We start from the raw sequence: 18,307 nt of genomic DNA on the forward strand, positions 1-18,307 counted from the left end.
CTCGAACTCAATCACAAGAGGAAATTTGGAAAGAACGCAAATACATGGAGACTAAACAGCATCCTTCTAAAAAATGAATGGGTCAACCAGGAAATTAAAGAAGAATTGAAAAAATTCATGGAAACAAATGATAATGAAAACACAACAGTTCAAAATCTGTGGGACACAACAAAGGCAGTCCTGAGAGGAAAATATATAGCAGTGCAAGCCTTTCTCAAGAAACAAGAAAGGTCTCAAATACACAACCTAACCCTACACCTAAAGGAGCTGGAGAGAGAACAACAAAGAAAGCCTAAACCCAGCAGGAGAAGAGAAATCATAAAGATCAGAGCAGAAATCAATGAAATAGAAACTAAAAAAACAATAGAACAAATCAACAAAACTAGGAGCTGGTTCTTTGAAAGAATTAATAAGATTGATAAGCCCCTGGCCAGACTTATCAAAAAGAAAAGAGAAAGGACGCAAATAAATAAAATCATGAATGAAAGAGGAGAGATCACAACCAACACCAAAGAAATACAAACAATTATAAGAACATACTACGAGCAACTCTATGGCAACAAATTTGACAACCTGGAAGAAATGGATACATTTCTAGAGATGTATAAACTACCACAACTGAACCAGGAAGAAATAGATAACCTGAACAGACCCATAACCAGTAAGGAGATTGAAACAGTCATCAAAAATCTCCAAACAAACAAAAGTCCAGGACCAGACGGCTTCCCAGGGGAATTCTACCAAACATTTAAAGAAGAATTAATTCCTATTCTCCTGAAACTGTTCCAAAAAATAGAAATGGAAGGAAAACTTCCAAACTCATTCTATGAGGCCAGCATCACCTTGATCCCAAAACCAGACAAGGATCCCACCAAAAAAGAGAATTACAGACCAATATCCTTGATGAACACAGATGCGAAAATTCTCACCAAAATACTGGCCAATAGGATCCAACAGTACATTAAAAGGATTATTCACCACGACCAAGTGGGATTTATTCCAGGGCTGCAAGGTTGGTTCAACATCCGCAAATCCATCAATGTGATACAATACATTAATAAAAGAAAGAGTAAGAACCATATGATACTCTCAATAGATGCTGAAAAAGCGTTTGACAAAGTGCAGCATCCCTTCCTGATTAAAACTCTTCAAAGTGTAGGGATAGAAGGCACATACCTCAACATTATCAAAGCCATCTATGAAAAACCCACCGCAAATATCATTCTCAATGGAGAAAAACTGAAAGCTTTTCCGCTAAGGTCAGGAACACGGCAGGGATGTCCGTTATCACCACTGCTGTTCAATATAGTACTAGAAGTCCTAGCCTCAGCAATCAGACAACAAAAAGAAATTAAAGGCATCCAAATCGGCAAAGAAGAAGTCAAACTATCACTCTTTGCAGATGATATGATACTATATGTGGAAAATCCAAAAGGCTCCACTCCAAAACTGCTAGAACTTATACAGGAATTCAGTAAAGTGTCAGGATATAAAGTCAATGCACAGAAATCAGTCGCATTTCTTTACACTAACAACAAGACAGAAGAAAGAGAAATTGAGGAGTCAGTCCCATTTACAATCGTACCCAAAACCATAAGATACCTAGGAATAAATCTAACCAAAGAGGTAAAGAATCTATACTCAGAAAACTATAAAGTACTCATGAAAGAAATTGAGGAAGACACAAAGAAATGGAAAAATATTCCATGCTCATGGATTGGAAGAACAAATATTGTGAAAATGTCTATTTTACCTAAAGCAATCTACACATTTAATGCAATCCCTATCAAAATCCCATCCATTTTTTTAAAGAAATAGAACAAATAATCCTAAAATTTATATGGAACCAGAAAAGACCTCGAATAGCCAAAGGAATATTGAAAAAGAAAGCCAAAGTCGGTGGTATCACAATTCCAGACTTCAAGCTCTATTACAAAGCTGTCATCATCAAGACAGTATGGTACTGGCACAAAAACAGACATATAGACCAATGGAACAGAATAGAGAGCCCAGAAATAGACCCTCAACTCTATGGTCAACTAATCTTCGACAAAGCAGGAAAGAATATCCAATGGAAAAAAGACAGCCTCTTCAACAAATGGTGCTGGGAAAATTGGACAGCCACATGCAGAAAAATGAAATTGGACTATTTCCTTACACCACACACGAAAATAGACTCAAAGTGGATGAAGGACCTCAATGTGCGAAAGGAATCTATCAAAATCCTTGAGGACAATGCAGGCAGCAACCTCTTTGACCTCCACCACAGCAACTTCTTCCTAGGAACATCGCCAAAGGCAACAGAAGCAAGGGCAAAAATGAACTATTGGGATTTCATCAAGATCAAAAGCTTTTGCACAGCAAAGGAAACAGTTAACAAAACCAAAAGACAACTGACAGAATGGGAGAAGATATTTGCAAACGACATATCAGATAAAGGGCTCGTATCCAAAATCTATAAAGAGCTTATCAAACACAATACCCAAAGAACAAATAATCCAGTCAAGAAATGGGCAGAGGACATGAACAGACATTTCTGCAAGGAAGACATCCAGATGGCCAACAGACACATGAAAAAATGCTCCACATCACTCGGCATCAGGGAAATACAAATCAAAACCACAATGAGATACCACCTCACACCAGTCAGAATGGCTAAAATTAACAAGTCAAGAAATGACAGATGCTGGCGAGGATGCGGAGAGAGGGGAACCCTCCTACACTGTTGGTGGGAATGCAAGCTGGTGCAACCACTCTGGAAAACAGTGTGGAGGTTCCTCAAAAAACTGAAAATAGAGCTACCCTACGACCCAGCAATTGCACTCCTGGGTATATATCCTAAAGATACAAACGTGGTGCTCCGAAGGGGCACGTGCACCCGAATGTTTATAGCAGCAATGTCCACAATAGCCAAACTGTGGAAAGCGCCTAGATGTCCATCAACAGATGAATGGATAAAGAAGATGTGGTATATATACACAATGGAATACTATGCAGCCATCAAAAGACATGAAATCTTGCCATTTGCGACGACGTGGATGGAACTAGAGGGTATCATGCTTAGCGAAATAAGTCAATCGGAGAAATATAACTATCATATGATCTCTTTGATATGAGGAAGTGGAGATGCAAGGTGGGGGGGTTTGGGGGGAGGTAGGAAAAGAAAAAATGAAAAGATGGGATTGGGAGGGAGACAAACCATAAAAGACTCAATCTCAAGAAACAGACTGAGGGTTGCGGGGGGGAAGGGGGATGGGAGAGGGTGGTGGGGAAATGGACATTGGGGAGGGTATGTGCTATGATGAGTGCTGTGAAATGTGTAAACCAGACGATTCACAGACCTGTACCCCTGGGGATAAAAATACATTATATGTTTATTAAAATAAAAAAAATTAAAAAAAAAAAAAGAATGCCTGAATTAGGGGCGCCTGGGTGGCTCAGTGGGTTAAGCCTCTGCCTTTGGCTCAGGTCATGATCTCAGGGTCCTGGGATCGAGCCCCGCATCGGGCTCTCTGCTCAGCAGGAAGCCTGCTTCCCCCTCTCCCTCTGCCTGCCTCTCTGCCTACTTGTGATCTCTCTCTCTCTCTGTCAAATAAATAAATAAATAAAATCTTAAAAAAGAAAAAGACCTACAGATGGCTAACAGACACATGAAAAGATGTTCAACATCACTCGTCATCAGGGAAATGCAAATCAAAACCACAACGAGATACCACCTCACCTCTGTCAGAATGGCTAAAATAAAAACACAAACAACACATTTTAGTGAGGATATGGAGAAATGGGAACCTTGTGCACTGTTGGTGGGAATGCAAATTGATGCAGCCACTGAGGACAGTATGGAGGTTCCTCACAAAAATCAATAGAACTACTCTATGATCCAGTAATTGCATTTCTGGGTATTTAATCAAAGAATACAAAAACACTAATTCAAAGCAATACACGTACTTCTATGCTTATTGCAGCATTATTTACAATAGCCAAATTATGGAAGTAACCCAAGTGTCCATTGACAGATGAATGGATAAAGAAGATGTGATATATATATATATATATATATATATCTCTAGGATCCTAGGATATATATATCCCAGAATGTCCTAGGATTTATACACACACACACACACACATACATACATATATATACAGAATATTATTCAGCCATAAAAAGAATGAAATCTTGCCATCTGCAACAACATGGATGGAGCTAGGGTGTGTAATGTAAGCGAAGTCAGTCAGTCAGAGAAAGTCAAATACCATATGGTCTCACTCTTATGTGAAATTTAAGAAACAAAAAAAAAATGAGCAAAGGGGAAATAAGAGAGAGAAAGAGAGAGACAAATCAAGGAACAGACTCTTAATTATAGGGTACAAACTGATGGTTACCAGAGAGGACAGGGGGTGGGAAGATAAGTGAAATAGGTGAGTTTGTCAAAATTTAAAAATTAAAAACTTCTGGTCTTCAGAGATAAAACACAATGGAGACAAGCTACCACCTGGGAGAAATTTGCTAAACATCTATCTGAGAGAAAGAAAGTACTGTTTCCAGAATTAAACATTGGATTTGGGCATGCCAGGATGGCTCAGTTGGTTGAGTGTCTGACTCTTGATTTTGGCTCAGGTTATGGCCTCAGGCTTGTGGGATTGAGCCCTGAGTCAGGCTTCATGCTCCGCTGGGGTCTGCTTGAGATTCTCTCTCTCCATCTCTGTCTGCCTCTCCCCTACCACTCTCTCTCTCTCTCTCTCTCTTTCTAAGATAAATAAATCAATCTTTTAAAACAAGGAAAGGAAAAGAAAAACGGTTTTGAATAGACACATCATTTAAAAAGCTGTCTGTACATGAATAGACAGTCAACATCATGAGCTGTTAAGAGAAATGCAGTTAAAGCCACGATGAGATACAACTACATACATACCTACAAAAACTCTAAAAAAATTTTGTTTTAAAGATTTTAATTTATTTATTTGACCCAGAGAGAGCGAGAGAGAGAGATCACAAGTAGGCAGAGAGGCAGGCAGAGAGAGAGGGGGAAGCAGGCTTCCCGCTGCGCAGAGAGCCCGATGCGGGGCTTGATCCCAGGACCCTGGGATCATGACCCGAGCCGAAAGCAGAGGCTTTAACCCACTGAGCCACCCAGGTGCCCCTGATGCAGCCACTTTAGAAAACAGGTAAGTAGTTTGTTGTTGAGATGGCACGCATGGGCATATGGGGGTGGGGGTGGGGGGAGAGGAACAGGGAGAGAGAATCTGCAGCAGCCTCCACATTCAGCGTGAGGCCCAACTGGAGGCTTGATCTCGTGACTTGAGATCTTGACCTGAGCCGAAATCAAGAGTCTGACACTTAACTGACCTCCGAGGTGCCCCCAGGTAAGCAGTTTCTTAAACAGTTAAATACACACTCAGCATATGATGTAGCAATCCTACCATTAGGTATTTCACCAGATAACAAATTTAAAATTTACCTCCCCCAGAATGAAAGCCGTACACTCACACGAAGACCTGCGTGTGACTGCTTTTAGCAGCTTTATTCATAACAGCCCCAAAACTAAGAACTCGAACGTCCATTGGCTGATGAATGATAAACCGGTGTGGCCGCACAACCAGAACACTACTCAGCAATGAAAAGCAATGAACGGCAGAGAGCAGCAGCCACGTGGAAGGATCTCAAGAGGATGATGCTGAGTGAGAGGAGCCAATCACAAAAGACCGCACACTGTCTGATTTCATTTATAAGACCTGGTGGAAAAGGCAAAGCTAGAGGGACAAAAATGAGGCTGGTGGTTTGCCAGGGGCTGATGGTGGGAAAAGGGGATTGACTGTATCTCAAATGTGGTGGTTGTTACATAACTGTATGTTTGCCAAAAGTCATCGAACTATATACTTAAAGAGTAAATTTTATTAAATGAAAATTACACCTCAATAAATCTGACTTAAGAATAAAACAAACCTAAATAAAGAACCAAGTGAAAATAAACATAAGAAAAATCAGCTTACAGTTTTTCCAATTCAAGGGTCATCATGAGGATGCTCTCAATTGTTGAAAGGGTCACCTGTGTCGTTCCCATGTCTCTGAAAGAGAAAGCCCAAACATGCATGATACCAAAGACAAAAATTCTGTACCCAAAAAGATACTTAACAACATGTGATTACCTCAATTCTGTCGAGCCAGCTCAAGACTTAACTTGCTGTGGACAATAATTTCAGAGAACTCTTACGGAAGAAATTTAAATTTATGTGCATCATCAAATTAATCACTTTGGTGATCAACAGTACAATCTCTTTTTGCTGTTATCCTACTTCTCATTCTCAATTGCATCCACCTCTCTTATTTTTAAAAATAATGTACATCTTATTCCACTCTTCTTTTTGAGACAAATGATAGTTCTACATATGTGATAAATGATATTTCTGCCTACATGATAAATGATATTTCTGCCTATATCTGTATGAGTTCTTCAGTGCTGCTCTGCAGGCTGTCTAGCCCATATACATTCCTTCTTTGCCAATAATTCTTATCTTGATAACCCAGTTAAAATTTAAATTATGACTTTTAATCAAAATGCAAAATACTGAATCTTTTAAAAAAAGAGCAGAAATCATCTCATGAGCCATGAGATTGTGGTAATACTTACAAATATTTTAATGCTGGCAATTTAAAAAGATATGAATCTTCAACAGTTGTCAGAGGGTTACGATTGAGAATTCTGAAAAATGCAATGGAATTAGAATTATCTGCATTTTCAATAACTACCATGAAATTTTATGTTCATTTTTTTGGGCATGGAACTTGAAGGTTAAGAGTAATCATTTTCTGCCTTTGCCTATAAATCTGTAAAGCACTCTTCCTTTGGGAACTACCCAGGTCTCTGGATGATAACGTGGGGAAGAGAAAGAGAAAAAACATCTTTTTTTTTTAGGTGAATGGCAAAGGAAAACTATGCCAAAGAACTTTTCCTAGGTTGAAAACCCCAGTAATGACTACATTAGTAGGAAGCCGTGGCTATGTAGGAAGTATACTATTTCTAGTGCCCTCCATGATTCAAGGTCTCTAGAAATTTAAAAAATTCCACAGCTCAAACCACCCAGTTAAAGACAAAAAGAGGACCAATTCCTCAGTTTTGTAGTGAAACAAGAGGGTTAAATGTAGGAGGAACTGGTGAAAGCTAGACTCCCACCACACACTTAGTGTATCTTTGTATCACAGCCTTTGTCATAGCATGTAGTCACCTGTCTCCTTGTCAGTCTCCTGGCCTATCAGCTCCTTGAGGGCAGGGACCATACTTGATTGTCATTGTTGTCCCTGTGCCTGACATAGTGCTTGTTATTTACTAGTTACTTAATGAATGCTTGTTGAATAAGTAAATAACATTTCATCATTCTTTGACACAAGTTTTTATTCTAAAATGTAGATTTTCTTCTCAATTCTTTAAAACAAAAAAGTAAAAGAAATAGGAAGAAAGAAAAGAAAATCTGCCTTGAGGTTGACTCTACTCAAGAATTATTATTGTACTTTTTAAAAAATTTTTTTAAAAAGATTTTTATTATTTATTCACTTGATAGACAGAGATCATGAGTAGGCAGAGAGGCAGACAGAGAGACAGAGGAGGAAGCAGGCTCCCCGCAGAGCAGAGAGCCCGATGTGGGGCTCGATCCCAGGACCCCGAGATCAGGACCTGAGCCGAAGGCAGAGGCTTAACCCACTGAGCCACCCAGGTGCCCCTTATTATTGTACTTTTGCCAGATATTAGAAAGACAAGCATCACAACCAATGCTATTGGACTGTAAGGCATCGGTGATCAACATTTCACATTTAATCCTCACAATAACCTTATATGATTGATATTATCGTTACCCCATTTTACAAATGAGGAAACTGAGGTACATTGAGGTTATATACTTTGTCCTAGATTGTCAAGCCAGTCAGAAGCAGGGCTGGAATTTGAACTCAGTTTTGACTCCAAAGCCTGTGTGTAACTCATATGAAGAAAAGGGGGTTTAATACAGCTGTTATCTTAAACTTAACTTTGAGAGCACTAAATACAGAAATACTTTGTTGAACTTCATCTCTCCATCTGGGAGAGCATCTCTGAGAATTAACATTTTCTATTTTTATTCTTTTTCTCTAATCATCTCCCATGATTAAGTACTTAATTAATGAATGGTCATTGAGACTTTGGGGATTTAAAGCCATTTTATATCTTAGGGATATAAAGCCATTTTATTAGTGAAAATGGGAAAGCAAGGACATCTGAAAATTCACCCCTCCATAAAAGCAGCAACGACAACAACAACAACAACAACAAAACTGGCAAAAATGGTCAGAATCAACTTTTTTAGAACTGTGGAAAATTTAACCAATGGGCTTGCAGCAACTCAGAGAGTATTTGTTAAATAAAAATTTTTTAATTTCTATAAGAACAGTGAGAGCTGTTGTTTTAACTCCCCTCCCTTCTAAAGTCCTCAGTTTGTGTCCTGTAGTCCATAGGTGTGTACCCTAGAGAGTTAAAAAACATATGTCCACACAAAAACTTGTATGTGAATACTCATAGCAGCACTATTGATAATAGTCAAAAAGCGGAAACAAGCCAAATGTCTAATAACTGAGGAATGAACAAAATGTGATATATCTATACAAGGGAAATTATTCAGCCTTAAAAAGGAAGGAAGTACTGAGAGATGCTACAACATGGACAAACCTTGAAGCTAACATGCTGTGTAAAAGAGTCTAGACTCACATTTCTATGAAATGTCCAGAATAGGCAAATCTGTAGAGACAGAAGTTAAATTAGTTGCCACCAGGGCCTGGGAGGAGGGGAGAATGGGGAGTCACAGCTGATGTTATAATACTTCTTTTGGAGGTGATGAAAATGTCCTGGAATTAGCACTGACTGTTGTCTATCAAAGTATACCATTGGACTTTATATTTTATAATGTTGTATATTATGTGGATTAAATCTCAATTTTAAAAAAGAACCATCTTATAATAAATAGAGCACCAGTTGTCAAAAGACCAAATATGTTGGTAGATGGAGAAAAGAGGAGCAAAGATTCAGACTCTTCTACAATGGAGGTCAGAGGGAGTCGATGGTGAGGCTGGGAGTCATGCTTTCTTGGGGGGAGGAGGAAGAACCATGCATTTTTGTTCTTGCCTTGGAAACTCCCCTATTTTTTCCTATTCTAGCCCATGCTTCTAGATTTTTTTTCAGTACCATTAAAATGTTGGATTTGTAACACTAGTTAATATTCAGGAAGATCATGATATGAAGAGGAAGAATTGGGAGGGTCACATGTCTGGTTAGACACAATTCCTCAATTTTGAGGCTTTGAATGTCTTTTGCTTTGAAAAAAAAATAGGCATTAAAATCTATAAGCTTACTGTTGGGCAGTGTGTTCACTTATAGAGAACTCTTACAACTCAATAAAAAGACAAGCAAGTGAGCTCCTGTGCGTCTTTCCCTGCCCAACCTCCCCACCACCATTTAAAAAACATGACTATAAAGCATTATGTACCAAAACAATTTAAGAGTTTGTTATCCTTCCCCCCAAGTTATCTCAGTTCTCTAACGCTCCAGTCTTTCTTGGGTGCTCACCCATGGCCTTGTATCTATCATCTCAGTGTTTCCTCCTAACCAGACAGCCCTCGTCCTACTGAGATTTACATCCTGTGTTTATCCCTAGTGAAACCAAAATATGGGGCCACTCTAAATTATCCCATTTTCTCTTCCTGTCTTAGTGCTCTCTTTTCTTCATGAAAGCTGTGCCTGGGGGAAGGGCAGAATGAGAACTGACCCAACAGTTTACATGTGGGGTTCTCCGCTGTAACTGTTTTTCTACAAACCACGAAACGAGTGGTTTTAGATGCTCCAAGGTCATCACACTAGAGACCATTTCCCTTCCAGTTCAATTCCCTCATTTCACAGATAAAAGGTGTGCTGACTCCTAGTCCACCAGCTTTTTGGTATTCACGGGCTTATCCTTATGGGAGTAAAACATAGCAACAGTTATGAGGCTTCAAAGGTTGTCTCATAATCAAAGTTGAAGAAATATTGTTCTAAATGATTTTCTAAAAATATATCTTATTTGAAGAGGAAAACTCAAGTATTCTTGCAAAAGCCTTTTGCCGCAGAACAATGGGACAGATGAAAGGTAGCTCACAAAACAAGGGAACATTTCTTACCTGTAATTTTTTTTTCTCCAAATTCTTCTACACAGGTCCAGACAGATGGGCTACGTATCGTTTCTATTAACTGAGGAGACAGAGAAGAATTGAGGACTGAAGCATGTCATCACTGTCCTGAATGTACTGAAATCCTAACAGCTTTAGCTGAAAAAATGTCCAAAGCAGGCAGTGAAAATAAATTTAAAATAGGACAAACTCCAAACTGTCTGTGCTAGAATCCCAAGGCAGGCAGGGAAAACTGGCTCCTTGGAGGAAGGCAGTCAAAGAACTAAGTAGAGTGACCTAGACCCTGTTCCGGTGTGTTTGAAGTACTTGGGGATGGAGTAACCCCTTTCCTTTATTCATCTACATAGGTCCATGAGCCACGAGGACATAACTCCCCATGTGAAGGTCCTCAATACAAGACATCTAACTTCATGACGTCAATCCTTTCTCGGAGGCGGGGGAGGGTGAAGGTTAAAGAATCTGAAATGGTGGGCCTATATTCGAGTCCAAGTTCTGAGAACAGCTTTGAAGAAGAGTTCCCGGCAGTGAGGAAGAGCGGAAGCAGCAAGGGCCCTTGGAATCAGGCAGAACTAGGTTTGAATTTTGGCTGTCACTTCCTGGTAAAGTGACTTGAGTGACAGCTCGGAGTCTCAGTATCATTTACCTCATGAGGCGATGTGAGGATTCAATGAAAAGAGCCTGTGCAAAGCAGCTCGCCTAAGGCGGGGCACAGAGTCGGTGCCTAGTGCTTAATGATGTTACATCTGTCCTGGGCAGTGAGCAGAAAGCCTTGGGATGCCCAGAGGTGGCAATGGCCAGGAGCTCCAGAAGCATGGGACTGTCATAGGGAAAAGGAGTTCTCTGCTCTACAGGTCCTATTCCAGCTAGAGACCAACTCCAAGAGACAACTCCCAAAATGCCAAATAGTCATCATTCAGCACTTAGTCCAAGGGAATGTGGAGCTGCGTTACTTGCAGAGCTCCTAAGTGATCCTGCCACCTCTTCACGGTGAGCCTAGGCAAGTTACCCAACATCTCTGAATTTCAATTTCCTCTTCCCCAAAGCGGGGATAATGATATCTACATTGCAAGAGCTGTTGGAAAACTGAAAATGAGATACAGTGTGAGGGAGCCTGTGTTGAGCATTTTCCATGTGCCAGGCACTGAGAGCGATGGGCACACTGTCTGGCTTGTACGATACGTAAAAGCCCCTAGCAGAGTGCCGGGAACGCAGTGAGTGCCTAGCAGAGGTAGGTAATAAAGAAATGTTAATGCGATAGCAGAGGAACTACTATGCTCCCGAGAGAAAGAAGATACGTTGCTATATACGTGGGAAGAATAAGATGTGGCTGGGAGAAGGAAAGTATAGTAGTTGCTGGGTTGGACTATCTCAAACCTTTCGAACTATTACAAATAGAAAAGAATAAAACAGCCACTTGAAGTACCCTCAGAGGACAGACCCGAGTTGTTATTTTCATCCTTAATGTTTATGCCTTTCTGAATCTGAGAAGAAGCTGCCAGGATTTCCAGTACATAGCAAAAAGTGATGACGATACCCTGAGGTGTATAAACTTGTGTGTGCACACAGCCACCTAAAGGAAACTGATGCTGGATGACGAGGGAGCATTAGGCTGTCTCTGGGACTGCAGCTCGAGTTGCCTTCACAGTGTGGCCACAACTACCTCAGGGGTATTCTCAACAGTGGGGTGCATAATTCAGTAGGGATAAGGCTGAGATTTCCCTCTTTCTCTCTCAGTGTTCATGTTCTTGGCACAACACTGAGGTACCACAGACAAGCCAGAGTGTGAATGTGCTCTATGTGGATTAGGTAGAGCCCTTCTACATTGTACAGTCCTTCAGTTTCTAAAATCATGGAGCTTGTATTGTTAGAACCAATGAAGTGACTAAAAGAATTTTAAAAAATAAGCCATCAGTCTGGACCTGTGTAGGTGAATGAAGGAGAAGCACTTTAAAGTCAGAAAAAAAAAAAGTGTACTTAACATTTAGGATTATCAACCACTGCTGGTTTTCCATAATAAATTTCATTCCTGATTTCATCTGAAAGAGATAGGATTATTACTACCATTAAAAAGTGGTACCTTATTAAAACAAAATGAAACAAAACCCCCCAAAATGGTACCTTATTAATAAGCTCTTGGCATGTCTTTGAGGTGGATTTCAGATTCAAAATAAACTTTACCACACTGCTAACTAGTTCACTCGGTGCTTATCAATAACTTAGAGGCTCCATTCAAGAAACTTATTGAGTTATAATTACCTGAAACCCAGGGGTAAATCAAGGATCTTGTGGGGGCCTGAACCTTACCTACTTTGGGAAATTCCGTCTAATAAAGACATACAAAATTATGAATACAAAATATTGCTAGGACCCCTTGGAAGGGGCCTATATAAGTGAGGAGCCAAGAATCTGAGATAAATTGAGATCAATCCACCTCAGCTGGGGCCTCTAAGTTTTACAAACTAAGTTGATGCCAGAGAAAATATTGTTTCAACTTTTATAAACACCTTGGTAATATGTCAGATAGGTAATAACATGACTTAATTCAAGGGGTGGCATCTTCTCTTGGCAACTTGCCTTTGGAAAGAGATGCAATAAAGTTTGTATCTCATGATGGCAAACATTTCCTGAAGCTGACTAGCTTTGTCTATTAGAAAAATTTGGCCCCAAACAAAGAAGGAAACTCTCTCCCAATACACACTTCATATATTGTGATAATCTTTCAGAAGGAACCGTGAATTAGTTTCAGTAGTATAGCTCTATTCAAATCACATGACATGTGTATTAATTTATCTTCAACCCCAGCTCGCTCTGGCTCTTTGATTACCTTTTCCTGTCATTTAAGATACACGCAGAAACTCAACACAAACAAGTTGTTGTCTCGTCCGTTATGAATCTTTTCTATCCCGCAACCCGTCCCCTACTTTGTCACCTCCCTACCTTGAGGCCCCGCTCTGCACGGGTGCCGTCATGGCTCCCATGTGCTTTCCCATCAACACCCATCTTCCTCCTTCCCATATGAAAGCTTCTGGGGGATGGTCCCTGTCTTACTCTTCTTTGTACCCCCCAGTACTTAGTACAGTGTTGACACATACTGGGCATGGCACTCCGTGAATGTTTTTTGGTGAATCCATTAATTTTTGTCAGCTGATCTCACCCTAGTTTTTCCCGTGTTTGCCTAGCTAACTATAATGAAACAGATTCTTGTAAGACACTCCGGTGTTATAGCGTGCTTAGTAAAGGTGGCGAGTTTAAGACATGATTCTTCTTGGTGGAAAAACCCAATGAGCCTGTTCTCTGGTGTGCTGGCAAAACAAACAACTGACCCTCGGGACTCCTTCCCCAAGTCAGGCATCAGCACATTAATGAGAGCAGAGAGGAGGCCGCCACAGACACACACCTGCAGCGACCGTTCCTCCAGCTCCAGACACAGCCTCAAGACCTTCATCTGAAATAAACCGTGTCAAAGTGTGTTTCTGAACCATGAGACAGGTAAGATCATCTTTTCCTCAGAGGAGGATCTTCACCTTGTGTCTAAAATCCCCCTCAGGCCATTGAACATACCCACTAAGATTTGCTTATGTCACAGAGAAATCACAGAATTTTCCAGCTGAAAGGGAATCACACACACTCCTCTTATCGAAGAGGAGTCAGGAAGGAAAGCATGTGGAATTAGGCTACAGCAATGTATTTTCTTTATGAACGTTTTTCACACTACAACTTAACATAAATGGCCTCTTTTTCCATACCTCAAAGGGCCCTATTGCCCCCAGATAATTTACTTCAGAGGTATCTATTTTCTGCTCTGGGTGAATGGGGAGAGAAGTGCCCAGGAGTGTTTTCAGGAGTTCTTTCCGCTTTACCATTTCAAAGAAGCTGATGGCTAAGCAAGCACCCACACTTTTGCTTCCTATAGAACTCTGTGCTAAACTTTGTTCTTTCAAACTTTATTTTTTCATGCCTTGAAGCAGTTAGGAACTTTGCATATGAGCAGGAATCAAAGTTAAATTCAAAAGTGGCATTTCGAGGATCCTGCACCTGTTGGAGAAGCATCGTTGTCATGGATTCCCAGGATAATGCTGATTTGTTATTTGTTATTTGCTTGGAGTCTTTTACTGCCCCCACCAAAGCTGAGTCCTAGGGAAAGCGGAGACTGCCATTTTTGAGACAGACAAGTCTCTTGGCCTCTTTGTACCTTAGTTTCCTCATTTGAAAAAATGAGTAGATTTTAAGACATACTTTTCAGAGTTCATACTGGGCTTATTACACCCACCGAACCAATAACTGTATGTTTTTACACATGGGTTTTTTTTTTAACATGTATTCATTTTCTAATACAACTTACAACTTGTGTAAAAACTGCATTCCATGCCAGGCCTGAAATGTTCCAAAGCTCAGTTCTGTGAGTAAATTGCAACCAAGATTTCTAAAAAAAAAAAAAAAAAAGACACAAGCAAAAGAAGAAAACAAAAGATATTCTTTCAGAACATTTAACCTTTGGTAGTGATTCCAATTTATATATGATAAAACATAACCTCAATCCTCTCTCAGTACATGAAAAAAAACTCACTATGGAAGATACTTACTTTTTTAAAAAAATTGCATGAAAGATTTATACTTTCATGTTTATACATGTGGTGCGCATTAGATACAAATCAGTAAATGTTTAATAAATACTTGTGTTAAGTAATCTTTATTTATCTAGAAAAATGTTTCGCAGTGTCAGCGCTACTGACATCTGTGGTTGGATCATCTTTGTTAGGAGAGGCAGCCCTATGCACTGTGGGGCATTTAGCAGCATCTCTGGCCTCCGCCCACTAGATGCCATCTACAGTCTGACAACCCAAAATGTCTCCAGACACTGCCAAATGTCACCTGGGTGCAAAACCACCCTGGTTGAGAATCACTGCTTTAGAATGATTCGGTCTGATCAGTATAATAATTCTCACATTAACCTTTGCTACAGACAAAAAAAGATTTGCTACATAATTTTAGTAGCTTTCTACTAATAAAATCTCAGTAATATTTCAGAGTGATTATAAAAAAGAGGCTTACAATTAAGTTTTTAAAAAATTCCAAATATAATGAAATTATATTTGTAACTTACATAAACTGCAAAAAGGGTAGTGGTTCAAATGTACGTCTTTCAATAGATTGTATTTTATTGCAGGATAAATCTCTAGGAAAAGTAAAAGGAAAATATTGCCTCAATTAGCTATTAGATATCTAATTAGTAGGATGATAGTACTGAATAAGTAGCTTTTGACTAAACTCTGAATCTCAGGAATTGTTATTTGAAAACCGTCTGGAGCCCCTAACTCTGTCCTCACCTCTCTTAAAAGAGTCTGAGCTTCATGATCTTCATAAATAAAATCTACAACATAGATCTTGATAGATTTTGGAAGTAATCTTTCCTGAGAGCAGAAGAATTGATTAGAAGATCTTCTGTGACCTCATCAACTTCTAGATTACGAGCTCGAAGTTTTTATCTCCACATATAACTATAATTTCTTTTTTAAAAAAGATTTACTTAGGGACGCTTGAGTGGCTCAGTTGGTTAAGCCGCTGCCTTCGGCTCAGGTCATGATCCCGGGGTCCTGGGATCAAGTCCCGCATCGGGCTCCTTGTCCAGCAGGGAGCCTGCTTCTCTCTCTGCCTCTGCCTGCGACTCTGCCTGCTTGTGCTCTCTCTCTGACAATAAATAAATAATAAATCTTAAAAAAAAAGATTTATTTATTTTAGAGAGGGAGAAAGAGAGTGCGCAAGGAGGAAGGGCAGAGGGAGAGGGAGAGAAAATCCCAAAGCAGACTCTGCACTGAGCACAGAGCCCAATGTGGGGCTCCATTTTGGGACCCTGAGATCATGACCTGAGGTGAAACCAAGAGTCAGATGCTCAATTGACTGTACCACCCAGGTGCCCCTATAATTATAATTTCTAATATTAAAAGGGATATCCTCACATTAGCACACCTTCTTGGTTGAGTTCTATTTTTCTAGCCCAATTCAATAACAGAAGAAATAAAAGATAACCTTTCATTTAACTTGAAGGGAAGTTACTCCTCTAATCAGTATATAACTTTGAACTAACTTAGAATTATATTGTCGTGTTAACAGAAATTCATTTTTGGTTGTACACTGCCTTAATATTCCATGAATTTATTAACTGTTGTCTCAGGTGGTGAGACAACAAAAACAAAAAACTACAGGGTACTGGATTTTTATTTGAAAACACCCATTCTTGATTATAGTTGACTCTCTTACTTCCATTGACCCCAGCTTAGTCCCTCACTATCCACCTAGTCTTCTGATAGGCATTGCCATCTCCAGTCTCTCCCTTTCTAATCCACCCTGCACACAGTGACCAGATTAATTCTCCTGAAGTAGTTCTCGAATACCAGCATCCCTTGAGAAATTACTCAAGATGCAAACTCTCAGCCCTACTTGGGACGGACCGAGTCAGTAACTGTGTTCTGACAAGCCGTCCAGGTGACTCTGCTGCAGGCTAAAGTCTGTCCTGGAGCATCTGCTGTGATAACCCAGTAGCTTGGCATGTCATCCATGGCCTTCAAAATCCTAGAAGATCTGGCTCTAATCTCCTACTCTACAGGTATCCAAGATATTTTCCCTGCATTTTGCCTTCCTCCTATTCTCCTTTGCAAGCTTATTCTTCCCAAGATGTCTGTCTGATGACACCCAATAGCTCTTCAGGGTCCTGTTCAAACGGCATTGCTCTGGTAGCTTCCCTGATCCAAATGAAGTCTTTTTTCCCTTATCTGTGTTCCCATTGCCCGTATCCATTTCTCCTTTTCCTTCTTTCTAAAAAAAATTTTAAGTACACTCCATGCCCAACCTGGGGCTTGAACTCACGATACCAAGATCAAGAGTCACATGCTCTACCGACTCAGCCAGGCAGGCACCCCAATTTCTTTTTAATATAGTTATTTTTGCATCCCATTTCCTCTGAGCATAAACACCTTGAAAGTGTGGACTATTTGTGTTCATCTGCATTGCCTACCATGTTTAAAACTGACACAGGGACATAAAATAAACTCAAATATTTATAAATAAATGAATATCTGGGTAGTGAGTAGCAGAGGGAAAATGACTGTTTTAAAAGAAATGTAGTTTTACAGGGCGCCTGGGTGGCTCAGTGGGTTAAAGCCTCTGCCTTTGGCTCGGGTCATGATCCCGGGGTCCTGGGATTGAGCTCCACATGGGGCTCTCTGCTTAGCAGGGGAACCTGCTTCCCACCAGCCCACCCCCCCCGCCCCGCCTCTCTGCCTGCCTCTCTGCCTACTTGTGATCTCTAGCTGTCAAATAAATAAATAAAATCTTTTAAAAAAAGAAATGTAGTTTTATGACTTTATGGCTCCCTCTTCTGCACCTCACCAGCGCTGTGTCCACTTAGTGCTTCACACATTATGGTTTGAACTTCTGTTTATTTTCCTTGTGAGATCATGAGTTCCTACAAGGGTAGGAAGCCTGTCTTAACCATCTGTGTGCCTATGATACCGGGCACAGTGCCTGTCATATGAGCTTTTGATTGACAATTTTTAAATGAATGAGAATGAATGAGAATACTTTAGCTAACATAAAATAATTGGTTTACAAAGTATTTCATAGTAGAAGTAATGAAGGACCTAATCCATTGGGCAGTTCTTCTCATTTGTCCTTCTCCAAACTGTGTTTGTAAGGTTTGGAGTCCAGACGGCAGAGGTATCCAAGAAGACCAACACAAGGGCAGTTGTCTCCTAAGACGTGGAAGGTTTGATCATTTAAAGGACTATTCTTAGTGCCATATCAAGCTCTTTTTACCCACTACCCTCAGACCTTTTACATTTACAAGAAGAATCTATATGCTAAAGAGCATTATTAATGAGGATTAATGACATACAGAGCTCTGGATGCCATGGACAAAGAATAAAAATTGAACCAGGCTCAGTTCAAAAAATTGAACGGTGGCTCAGTCAGTTAAGTGTCTGCCTTCTGCTGAAGTCATGATCCCAAGGTCCTGGGATTTCATCTAGCATCAGGCTCCCTGCTCAGCAGGGAGTCCTCTTCTCTTGATCCTTCCCCCTGCTCATGCTCTCACTCTCTGTCAAGTAAATAAATAATGTATTTTAA

The 18,307-nt window shown here is 40.1% G+C and overlaps 1 protein-coding gene across 1 annotated transcript in view; it reads right to left on the reverse strand.

Moving 5' to 3' along the window:
• Positions 1-18,307, reverse strand: part of LOC308357198 (leucine-rich repeat-containing protein 37A2-like) — a gene marked incomplete at its 5' end in the record, with an annotated part of 48,786 nt that overhangs the window by 20,669 nt on the left and 9,810 nt on the right. Inside the window, 4 exons of the mRNA XM_080826666.1 lie at positions 5,995-6,069; positions 6,633-6,704; positions 14,529-14,609; positions 15,291-15,362. Of these exons, the coding sequence (XP_080682792.1) occupies positions 5,995-6,069; positions 6,633-6,704; positions 14,529-14,609; positions 15,291-15,362 (300 nt within the window). The remainder of the gene's footprint in view (positions 1-5,994; positions 6,070-6,632; positions 6,705-14,528; positions 14,610-15,290; positions 15,363-18,307) is intronic.

This window comes from Martes martes (assembly GCF_963455335.1).
Source record: "Martes martes genome assembly, chromosome: 16".
Classification (NCBI taxonomy): domain Eukaryota; kingdom Metazoa; phylum Chordata; class Mammalia; order Carnivora; family Mustelidae; genus Martes; species Martes martes.